The sequence below is a fragment of the Neomonachus schauinslandi genome, chromosome 12 (genome assembly GCF_002201575.2).
Source record: "Neomonachus schauinslandi chromosome 12, ASM220157v2, whole genome shotgun sequence".
NCBI lineage: Eukaryota > Metazoa > Chordata > Mammalia > Carnivora > Phocidae > Neomonachus > Neomonachus schauinslandi.
Window position 1 is genome coordinate 91,770,011 of NC_058414.1, and position 12,165 is coordinate 91,782,175.

Consider the following 12,165-nt stretch of genomic DNA (forward strand, 5'->3'; position numbering starts at 1 on the left):
TGCTTTTTATTTATTTTTCTTGCCTTATTGCACTTGCTAGAAGTTCTAGTACTACATTGAATAACAGTAGAGAGGGTAGACGTCCTTGTCTTTTCCCAATCTTAGGAAAAAGCACTCTTTCACCATTAAGTGTGATGTTAGCTGGGGTTTTTTTGTAGATTTCTTGTAGATACTTTTTAAAGTTGAGAAATTTCCCCTCTTCATGAGAGTTTTTATTATGAATGAGTGCTGGATTTTGTCAAATGCTTTTTTCTACATCAACTGAATGATCACATAATTTTTTAATGCAACTTATATGTGGATCATATTGATTTTTTAAAAAATATTGAACCAGCCTGGGGCACCTGGGTGGCTCAGTCGATTAAGCATGTGACTCTTGATTTTGGTTCAGGTCATAATCTCAGGGTCATGAGATGGAGCCTGGTGTCAGGCTCCACACTCAGTGGGGAATCTGCTTGAGATTCTCTTCCTCTCTCTCTGTCGCTCCCCCCACTCATGCTCGCTCTCTCTTAAATTAATTAATTAAACAAACTTTTAAAAGAAATATTGAACCAGTCATGTATACCTAGAATAAATACCACTTGGTTGTGGTGTAGAATTCTTTCTAAAGACTGCAGGCTTTGACTTATTGATATTTTGTTGAAGATTTTTGTATCCAAGTTCATGAGAAATACTGATCTAGTTTTCTTTTTTTGTACTGTCTTTTTCTGGTTTTGGTATCAGTGTAATACTGGCTTCATAAATTGAGTTGGGAATTGTTCCTCTTTTATTTTCTGGAAGAGAGTGTGTAAAATTATTAATTATTCTTTAAATGTTTGGTAGAATGCTCCACTGAAACCATCTGAGTTGAGACATGTCTTTTTCAAGAAATTTAAAATTATGGATCCAATTTGTTTTATGGTTATGGGATTATTCACATTGTTTATTTCATCTTGGGTGAGCTTTAGTAGTTTGTGGTTCTTGAGGAAATGGATCGTTTCTTCTAAGTTGTCAAATTTATTAGTGTAAAGTTGTTACAGTAGTCCCTTATTATTTTAATGGCTGTAGAATCTATAGTGATATCCCATTTCATTCCTGATACTGGTGTCTTGACTTGACTTGTCTTGACTCCAAGATTTGTGTCTTGACTCTTCATCTTTGTCAATCTTGCTAGATGTTTACTAATTTTATTGATTTTTTTCCAAGAGCCAATTTTTTTCATTAATTTTCTTTTTTCTGTTTTCAATTTTATTCATTTCTGCTCTTTTTTATTATTTCCTTCCTTCCATTTGATTTAGGTTTTTTGCTCTTTTTCTAGTTGCTTGAAGTAGGAACTTATTCATTTAAGATTTTCCTTTTTTTCTAAGATAGCCCTTAATGCTATAAATTTCTGTCCCAATACTATGTTAGCTACAGCCACAAATTCCAAACTGTTATCTAATCATGATATTTATAACAGAGTAATGTACTTGTTTTCTTCTATTTCTTGTTTCACTTGTCTTTCCTTCTTTTGGGTTACTTGAACATTTTTTAGAATTCCTTTATGACATTAAAAATTTTTTTGTATATCACTTTGTAGAGTGTTCTTAGTGGTTGCATAAATATACATATGTAATTTTTCAGTCTACTGGTATAGATGCTTTACCCCTTTGAGTGATGTGAAGAAACTTTACTTCCATTTTGGTCCCTTTATCCTCCTTACTTCTTAACTATAATTATCTTAAGCATTATCTCTAAGTATATCTCTAAGTATACCGAACCCCACATCAGATGGTGTAATCATTTTTGCAAGCATCAAGTATCATTTGAGAAACTCATGAGAAGCCTAGTCTTTTACTTTTTAGGCATTCCATAGTATTCTTTCCTTTCTGAAGTTCTAAGTTTTCTTCTGTTATTATTTCCCTTCTGTTTGGAGAACTTCCTTTAGCCATTCTTTAAGGGTAGATGTGCTAGTGACAAATTCTCTTAGTATTCCTTCATCTGACAAAATTGTTATTTCTTCTTCCTCCCTGAAATATATTTTCTCCCGGTATAGGACTTGTGATTTATAGTCCTCTTCTTTCAGCATTTGAGAAATAGGCCACTTTCTTCTGGCCTCCATGGTTTCTGATAAAAAATCTGCTGTCTTTTGAATCAGTGTTCCCTATAAATAATCCCTCCCTTCTCCCTGTATGCTTTCAAGATTTTTTTCTGTTCTTGGTTTTCAGAAGTTTAATTATGATATGTCTTGGTGTGGATTTCTTTGGGTTCCTCCTATAGGGGATTCACTCAGCTTCTTGAATCTGTAACTTTATGTTTTTTGTCAAATGGGAGAAATTTTCAGCAGTTAGTTCTTCAAACCCAGGTGGCTTTTAAGCACATTTTATATTTGAGAAGCTTTGCTCTAGAGTGGGTGTCAGGGGTCCAAGAACCCCTCAAGTTGTATATAAAATGCTGTGAATGTCCATGTTTCTTAGGAGAATGTCTGCAGCTTTCACTAGATTCTCAAGAGTTCCATGACACACCCCATAAATTTTATGAAAGGATTGGTTTATTGCCATATTGAGTCATTTGTGGTCTTCTTGATTAAAAACAATAAAAACTACTTAGTATCATTTCTTCCCTTCTACCACATCTGTTGAATTCCTGTTTCCCAAAGATTTCCCCCACAATTTTGGAAAATATGATCACTCAGGTGAATATTTTCTGAGGGCCTAATATGTGCCAGCCACATTTTTTTTTTTTTCATTTTTCCCCTAGTCAGTGAGAAAAGAGTTAAAAAAAATTAAAGCCATTTTTAGGTTTTGGAAAGTTCTTCGTAACTAAGAATTAAGAGTAAACTTTGCTGTTTTCATATCTTGTGACTTTACCTTTAAAATCTATTCCTTAGTGCTCTGAGCTGGATATGACAGTGATCACATTACATCCTGAAAGTATAATTTCATAGACTAAAGACATGCCATTATGCAGTGGACCCACTCATCATCACCACTCGGGTTTGCTTCATGTAGCCAAGCACTCCTAGTTCCCCTAAGCAGACTTGTCCCCGGACAGTTGCACAAACAGATTCCTCTGCCTAGTATAGCCTCACCCCCTTTGCCACCCACTTTCCCGAACTAACTCCTGCTTATCTTTTGGAACACAGTTTGAGAAGCACCACCTCTGGGAAGTTGGGTGTGCCTCCAATGTTACCCCTGCTTGTCAGATGCCACACTGGGTGCTGATTACCTAACTTTCACTCCCATCAGACTCTGTGACCCTTGAAAACTGTGACTGGGTCTTACTTGCTTTTGTGCCCCCAGTACTTAGATAAATGTAACCAGACATGTACTCAAGTGCTGCCTCCACTCAGAGTTCACTACCACCAGCTGACTGGCTGCTCCTTTCCTCCATTTCTTCATTAATGTCAGAAGTATCTGTTGAACTTCTTCATGCACAGGTGTGGCAACCAGATGTTCAGCCTTTCACCAGCAGGTTTGATTTTTGCTAAATTTGCACAGCATCTATTAATTCACTTTAGACTTTCTCCAAGGATCAACATATAAAAGTTTTGGCTTCCTTTTGCTAGAATGCCTGTCTCCCCATTTTTGGACAATATGGACAATGCTGACCACTGCCATTTTTACTTACTCCTGGATCTTACGAATTCCTTAATATTGTGTTTACATTTACAGATCTATCTTTTCTATCAGGCCATGAGTTCCTTGGGGGCAGGGACTCTGTCTTATTTATCCCAGAATTTCCAAGGCCTGGTGCACGGTAGGATTCCAGAAATGTTTGTGGAATGAAACTTGATGCTAGATCATCACAGCTATACTATCCCTCACGATTAGCACACACATTTCTACATCTTCTCCACATCTTTACTTCCTATTTGCCTTTTATCCTTCATTCTAAGCATGGTGAATTCTTTTTGGAAAGGAGAAATGGGTAGATAAATACAACACATTTTAAAGTAATTTTCTTATTCCCCCAGGTACTATCTTGGTCGCCGGATGTTTATTGTTATCTCTGAGCCAGACATGATCGAGCAGGTGTTGGTTGAGAACTTCCATAACTTTACCAACAGAATGGTATGTCGTTTTCTCTCTGCGTATGGATGAATGGGGAATCATTTCGAAGATTCAAAGACTGCACATCACATCTAATAGGGACATGATTGGGTCTCTTACCAGGTTTAGATCAGTTCCACTCAAAACAGCTCTCCAATGAATTCAGGTTTTCAAAAGAGACATGCAGGACTGGTAGAAAAGAATGGCATTTGCATTTAAGAAACACTTCAAGAAAGCTAAAGCTCAAGAGAAGTTCTGGCTAATAAAAATGCTAAAACCAGAAGGGTTTTTTTTAAAGCTTGTGCTCAAAGCTAGAGGAATCCAGAGGGTGCAGGTCAAGTGACGGAAGAAGACAGAGGAAGGTTAATAAATATCAGAGGGAAGGCAAAATTTCAAGCCTCTTGTGCTTACATCTTTCCCAGAGCATATAAAAGTCTTAAGGCTGGAAAGGGAAGACAAGCAACATTACAAGGGAAATTCGTCCTCTTGTAGCAGGAGAAGGCTGTAAGAGGGCTACCCGATGTCAGTTCAATCCAATCCACTAAAGAACGTGCACATTCCATCTTTTTTAGAAAGTACATATCCTACTTTCTATCTTTCACAAGAACTCCCAAAGAATGAAAGAGGTGACTGATAGAGGCAGACGTCAGTGTTGTCCCTATTTTACAGAGATGGGAAGGATTGGAATTCTAGCAGAGAAGACCAATAACCTTTATGTTGATTCTTGGAAAGGTTCTAAAGTGAATTAATAAGCATTTGCTTATGAGAATTCAGAGAATCACAACTTTTGGGGGGGAGGGGGGCAAATTGAACTCAACTTCCATTCTTATGGGAATAGTAGGTAATATATTCACTTTTCTTGGTTATTTGGCAAACTTTTGCACACCCACCATATGCCAGGCACTGTCTAGGTGCTGATTTTAAAGAGATAGAAGATGTGGGCTTGCCCTGAAAGAGCTTGCAGTCTAGTGACAGTGGCAGACGGGCAAAGAGACCAGTACAATATGGTCTGGTACTTGTGCTGTAGTGGGAATCGCTGTGCCATCTGGGATGGGACCAGGGGAAGGCTTATTAGATAGATCTCTGGGGCTGAGTCTTAAAGATATTAGCATAGCTCTCCTGGGTTCCGTGCTGGCTGAACCACCCAGAGTGGTTTTTTCTCATCAAATTTCATGAAAACTTAGGAGATTGGTACAATCTCTATTTTCCGGACAGGGAAACTAAGACTCAGGGGTTAAGTGACAACCCTGGTCACATGACTAACAGGAGGAAGAGCAGGGTTTCCCGTGCCACCTCCCAACTCAAGTCCTTACTGCCACCACTATTAACAGCTGCCTCGGGTGACATTTCTGATCATCACGGTTTCACGAGTAGTTGGTTGCTCACCCCAAACGAGCTCATCTTCTGTCCCCAGAGTGTCAGGCCCAATGCCAGACACCACATGGCCACTAGAAGGAGGTGACCGCCTGACCTGTTAATGCTGTCACCTCAGGGTAGCTGAAGGAATTGCAGAAGCTTAACTTCTCTGCTGCCTCTAGATGTTCCTCCCCAAATGTGATGTTGCTTCTCTGCTGTTCAGAGTCCCCTGAAGTTCTCACGTGCTGCCGGGATCTTAGGGACGGAGTCTGATGTAGCACGCAGCTCTGGCAGACTCAGTAAGGAAGGTCAATTAAAGAAATGGGGGAAGCCAGTGCATCACAGGGCCCGGACCCCCAAGCTGCGTCCCAGCAGGCGAAGGCACCTGAGCCCTCCCCGCCCCCCAGCAGTGACATGGGACGTGGCAGCCGTGTGACGTCAGGATGTCACCAGGGCACGAGACCCCGAGAGCTGACCTGGAAGACGGCTGTGCTCTAAGTGATGTGCTGGGGGGCAGGCATACACTCAGCATGCAGGTTTAAGCAGGGAGCACAAAATAAAGCTGCCTCAGCTTCAGCCAATTTCTCCTCCAAGCCAGTTGTCTGTCCTTTTTCCATCCCCCAGATTAACTTTATGCTACTTCCCAGACTACCATCCCCAGAATATGGTTCCGTTTTCCTTCTTCCACTCCACACAGTGCCCTGGGGATAAAGTTCAAGCTCCCCAGATGAGACTGAAGGGCCTTTGTCATTTAGATCATTACATATGCTCCACCCTCCCCCAAGACGGGCTGTCGCTCCAGGGGGACCGACACCTCCATTCTTTCTCTAACCTGCTCTAGAGAGTCCTGCCCCTGTGCCTTTGCTCATCCTGCCACACTCGCTGAACTGGAGGCAGCTAACAGCGGGTCTCACGTTTATTAGCCATGTGAGCTGGAATAGATCATTTACCTTCTTGAAGCCTCTCATTCCTCCTTTGGAAAAGGAGCATCTGATCGACCTCACTGGGTTGCTGTGAGGCTAAATGAGATCACGAAGACAAGCCCCACCTTCTATGCAGGCGAGACAAGCGCTCCACGTACATTAGCTGCTGTCGACAGCAAGACTCTCCACTTCTTCTACAGCCATTCAACCCTAGCTGTTCCTCAAGGCTCTCCTCAAATGCTGCCTCCTCCAAGAAGCCTTCCCTACTTCAATCCACATTTACCTTTCCCCTTGTCTGAACCCTCATGGCATTTGTCACGTACAGAGACATCATCATCGTCACTGACCCCATGGTGCCTTCTGCTATTTACAGTTAAACAAAGGTGTGGCTATCATGCTAACTTGATTATTAGCTCCTTCAGAGTCTATGTCTTTTGAATACCTCATGGCCCAAACACACGATGACTATTCAGTACCCAATATATTCTTGTTCAAACCGAAGTGAATCTCCATCAACTTAACATCCTCCCCAGAAGAACCATTCTCTGCTACCTGAACCTGGAGATTCGATCCACACTTCCTCTTCTAGATCATTCACAAACATGTAAAAAGACCCATCAAAGATGAGATCTCTAGGAAACCCCAATGTTTATAGTTTTCCATCTGGGAATGTATTCATTTATCTTTAGCTTTGTTTATGGTCTTTAAGCCAATTCCATATTCATGACAAAACAATCCTTAGTGACTCAATTTTTTAAAAACCATCTTTAGAGTGGGATTTTCTCACAGGTTTTTGAAAGTCAAATTAAATCGGGTTCTGTGGTTCCCTCTTATCCATATGCTTATTTATCTGCTCAAAGAACTCAAGGAGATTAGTGAGGCGTGCTTTCTTCATACTGACACCATGCTGCCTTCCCTCTAATAAGCCATGTTTACTTAAGTGTTCAGCAATTCAGCTTTATTATACATTCATTCAGTAAACATTAAATGCTTACTCCATGCAAGCTTCCACCAAATGGTCCCTTGTGATACAGAAAATACCTCAGCATATTAGTCTGATACATTAAGTGAGAAGGAACTTAAATAACGCATGGTTTCATTTTTCAACTGTGAGAGCCCATCTCTGCTCACAAATCCAGGCTTGACTTACGCGTGTCCCAGAACAGCCTGGTGCAGAATGGCTGTGATATGGGAAGCTGGGTTTGGCTCTAGAATTTGCTGTGAGCTGTAAGCGTCCCGTGAGGGACTGACGGAGCTGAGCGGCCGGAGGGGGAGTGACACCACAGGGAACTCGCTGACACACATCTGTACGGAGCAAATATTTGAATTCAAACTTGTTGAGCGAAATATTTTTTCCACCTCGAGAAGCCTGGGCTGAAGACACCGTGACTCAGACCCGGGGTGGCAGTTCTGGTATCTCGCCTTCCCACTCGCCTTCCTTGAGGCCCTCACTTCCGCGTGGTGTCCCGGCCGCGTCCTGCCCCTTCCCTGCGTGGGGTCCGTGGGCCGTTATCACAGCCCTCAGCACTTCCTGAAGTACCTTCGTGGGCCTGCAACCACACCTCACCGTTAAACCCAAATCAATCCTCTCACATTTCTAGAACCTCAGTTGTCCCAGCACCTCAGGATCTGGGGTTTTTTTATTTGGATATTTTTAACCAGCTCCCCTTTGCTCTCGGGTACTCAACGAAGCCATGGGGCAGCCTTTTTTTTTTTTTTTAAGTATCTGTGGAAACTGGAGCTGGGCTCACGTGACTCCACAGAAATGGTCAGAACCAGCAGTGGGACTTCTTATTCCTGGCCTCCCCTCAGGGCCTGGAGTCGGGGAAGCTGTGGGAAGATTGATAAGAGTTAGAGCGGTCTGTGGTTCGTGTTAGAGTGGTGTAGTTGGATGGGGGCATGGAGACAGTGTGGTCGATCACTAAGCTGCTGCCAGGAGCTCTATGTTCTGGTCCAAAATGACAGCATATGGCGTGGCGGGTCAGTCCGCAGACCTGCCCACCCCCAGTCCTGCCGCTTGCATGTGGAGCAGAGGTGAGAGGTGGTGGTAGTTGTATGTGTGTGGGGTGCGCGTTCCAGCCCTCAGGTCCTCATGGGCAACACAGGAAGAGGGGGGGTCTCCCGTCCAGGCACAGGTCCAGCCCCACCACTGCCTCACGAGAGTCGCACCTATAGCCACGTAATGGATTTGGTGAATGGTTTTTTTGTTTTGTTTTGTTTTTTTAATTTTTTATTTATTTATTTGACAGAGAGAGAGAGAGCGAGAGCAGGAACACAAGCAGGGGGAGTGGGAGAGGGAGAAGCAGGCTCCGCGCCGAGCAGGGAGCCCGATGCGGGGCTCGATCCCAGGACCCTAGGATCATGACCCGAGCCGAAGGCAGACGCTTAACGACTGAGCCACCCAGGCGCCCTTGGTGAATGGTTTTATCCAGAATCATGGAGACCCAAGGGCCTGGGTTGCCACAGCTGCTGCCTCTGCCCACATGCACGTGGGTATCATTGGTTTCCCTGTGAAACCACAAGCTTTGGCTGCTGGCAAAGATTATGAAAGTTCTGAGGCAAATGAGTCACTGAAAACCTCGTTACCCCCAGCATCTGCTGCAGTGCCCCATTCCAGAGAACAGGAGCGTGTGGGCTCCTGACAGAGCTCATCAGCTTGGAAAGCTCTGACCAGGGCTCCAGGCGGAGCGGGCCGGCTGTGCTGGGGCCCTGGGGGCCTGCCTGCAGGGTCCATGGAGCTGTGGGGGGAGCGCTCCGCGGGTTTGCCGTCAAATGGGCCCCCCACACCTCCAACTGGTGACAGCTTTGGGAAACTTGCTCCTCTAGAATTTCTGATGCCCTTTCCCTTAAATAAAACGTCCAGTAAATGAAAACATTCAGGTTTTCAAATGTGAGCAGTAAGATTTACGTTGTGAGAATGTCAAACCCTGAGCGCTCTTTTCAGCTTTGTGGGTTTAAGTTTTAAATCCCAGGTAGTTAACGCACAGTGTAATAGTAGTTTCAGGTGTACGATTTCGTGGTTCAACGCTTCCGTACAACACCCGGTGCTCATCACCAGTGCACTCCTTTTATGGTTTTGTCTTTTTTTTTTTTAAGATTTATGTATTTATTTTAGAGAGAGTGTGTGGTGGTGGGGAGGGCGAGGAGGGACAGAGGGAGAGGGAGAGAAGCAAACTCCCCTCTGAGTGCGGAGCCCAACGCGGGGCTCAATCCCACGCCCCCGAGACCATGACCGGAGACTAAATCAAGAGTCAAACACCCAACCGACTGAGCCACCCAGGCACCACACAACAACACAACAGGTGCACTCCTTAATTCCCCATCACCTGTCCCCCCCCATCCCCCCCCCCCCCTCCCCACTGATAACCATCAGATTGGTCTCTGTAGTTAAGAGTCTGTTTCTTGGTTTGTCTCTTTCTCTCCTTTTCCCTGTGTTCATTTATTTTCTTTCTTAAATTCCACATATGAGTGAAATCATATGGTATTTGTCTTTCTCTGGCCAACCTATTTCACTTAGTAGCTTTGTCTTTCTTGAGAAGAGTCAGTGCACATGATTGGTCCACAGCTCTGAGCAAGGCAGAAATTCATACGTAAAACCCAGACCGCCAAAAGCCAGAAACAGATGTGTGCAATCTCATTTGCCTGAGCCCTATTTTGAGCCAGGACGCCCTGACTTCTATGACTCACTGTGCTATGCACCGGAAACCCTCTAGCCTGAGCTGGGAGCATCTCATCCTGGGATGGGCTGCCCATGGGAAGTTCCCAAGTGACACCCACAATGGGATGCCCACCCCCTGGAGGCCTCCCCTTTCACCTGCTTTTCTCAGGTCTGGACGTGGCTGGTCCTGAAAAAGCCAGGCCCAGGGAAGTGCATTTGATCTGTGAAATACACTTAGCTTCGTGTTTTCAACTTGGTAAGTGTGAACTCTAACATTTTTAAAGGTGCTGAGTGCATCATGAAGCCTGAGGAAGGTAGGAATAGTGCCTAGTGGTATTGATTTCAATGCTCAAATGCACTTCTCTCAGTGCCTTGCAGAACTTTTTAAAACTTCAAAATCTTGCTGAAAATGATTTCATATTTCATGTCTTACTAGACCCTTGCTTCGACAGGAAGCCATCTTTACATTTTTCAAAAAAGGCGAAGTAAAATCTTGTTCTTGTATTTATACCTCCTTTCTTTAACTTTTGTGGTGGCAGAAGTAGAAACAAGTGTGTAAAACAGGAGATTAATATCTAGAATTTGGGGGAGAGAACAGTCAATAAGCCACAGAAGCAATTCTGGTGTCTCAGTAGTTGTATTCCTGAACATCTCATGAAGTCAAGTCACCGTGCCCGTGAGTCCTGACCCTCGTGCTCCTCCATTGCCCCAGTCTCTCTTAACAACACCCAGTTTCTTCCCATTCTCCCCCACCTTCTACAAGCCATGGCCCAGCGGTATGGTGAAAGGCACATGGCTTAAAGAAATGAAATCAGATTCTGGATTTCCTGCCTTGTATTAGCTGAGTGACATGGACCAGTCCTTCAACTTCTCTGAGCCTCTTTCCTCTTGCATCAAGTATGAGCGTCAGAAGAACTAACCACCAGGTGTGTTTGGCTCCCAGTGCAGGGGGCAGTCAGCGCCAGTGGGTAAACCATGGCATCCCGCCAGCATCCCAGAGAGCCGTTTTGAGCTTCAGATGCAAGGGTCCCTCTCAGGGCCCACTGGGAGAATTTCTTCTCCCAGTCAAGCGTGACAGGTGCTATATCCAGAATACCTGTCTCTCCTTAACACTGTTTCTGTCAAGAAATGGCTGGGAGCTTTTGAAGGTGTTCCTCCGAAGACTTCACAAGCCCCCCGGACCCCTCCCCCAGTCAGGAGGAGCCCGCGCTGTGGGGTATAGGGCTCACAGAAACACAGTTCCAAGCCTGTGGTTTCCTCCTCTTTGGTGGATAAAATTCTAGGAACCCTATATCAGGCAGGGCCACCAGCGCCCATATCAGGACTTTGTCCAAATTAAAAGAGGTCCCCTTCCTTCCAGCAGCTGATGCCGAGTTGGCAGATGGAGCCTGATCTGGGTTGGGCCCCCTAAGCCAGCCCCCTAGACCAGTCCCAGTCTAAGGCAGAGCGAGGGACCAAAGTGTGTCCCTTAGGATCATTTTCTACTGGCCAAGAGTGAACGGATAAAAACTCCCCAGTGGGGACAGAACACTTTTTCTACATCAAAGCACCAAAGCTAAGCTGTTTGTTTGAAATCTTTGTACAGCCGGATAGCAGTCGTCATATGGTGAAAATAACATGTTTTCATAGAATTTGGGCTTATCCAGGTGAGAGAATTCTAGAGCTTTTGTTGAGTCATATAATAAGGGGCCGAGCAAGAGGTTTCACGGACGCAGATGAGGAGAGAGGTGGTGCCATAGAGCTTCCTCATCTGGGCAAGGTTGTGTGAGAATTCGAAAGTTTGCAACCGCAGGCCCAGCATCTTGTGATCATGGCACACTTTGATATTCATATTTTTGCAGCGTACCTGACATACTTTACACTGAACGGGTTGGCAACACTGGCCTCATGACCGGAGATCTGTAACAGTATCTTGGAGTCTTCAGAAGCACCTCCCTCTGTAGATTGCCTGCAGCCCTGTGTGGCTGTTGGAGGATTGCTGACTGCCCTGCCAAGGCATCACAGAGATCATACACATCTTAAGTCAACGTTCTTGCAGGTGCCAGGACACAAGAAACCTTTTTGTGGGGGGGGCGGGGAGGGCTCCAGCTTCATATTCTATTAGGCCTCTTACACATTTTTCATCATGACACACCTGCTCAGTGACAGCAAAAACATGCACTGCATGCATTTTGCATTTCGCAGCATTTTCCAGAAAGAGTTGGTGGTTCTCGTATGG

At 44.5% G+C, this 12,165-nt stretch overlaps 1 protein-coding gene across 1 annotated transcript in view; it reads left to right on the forward strand.

The window, feature by feature from the left end:
- Positions 1–12,165, forward strand: part of TBXAS1 (thromboxane A synthase 1) — a 149,966-nt gene that overhangs the window by 65,066 nt on the left and 72,735 nt on the right. The window contains exon 4 of the mRNA XM_021692857.1: positions 3,935–4,031. Within this exon, the coding sequence (XP_021548532.1) occupies positions 3,935–4,031 (97 nt within the window). The remainder of the gene's footprint in view (positions 1–3,934; positions 4,032–12,165) is intronic.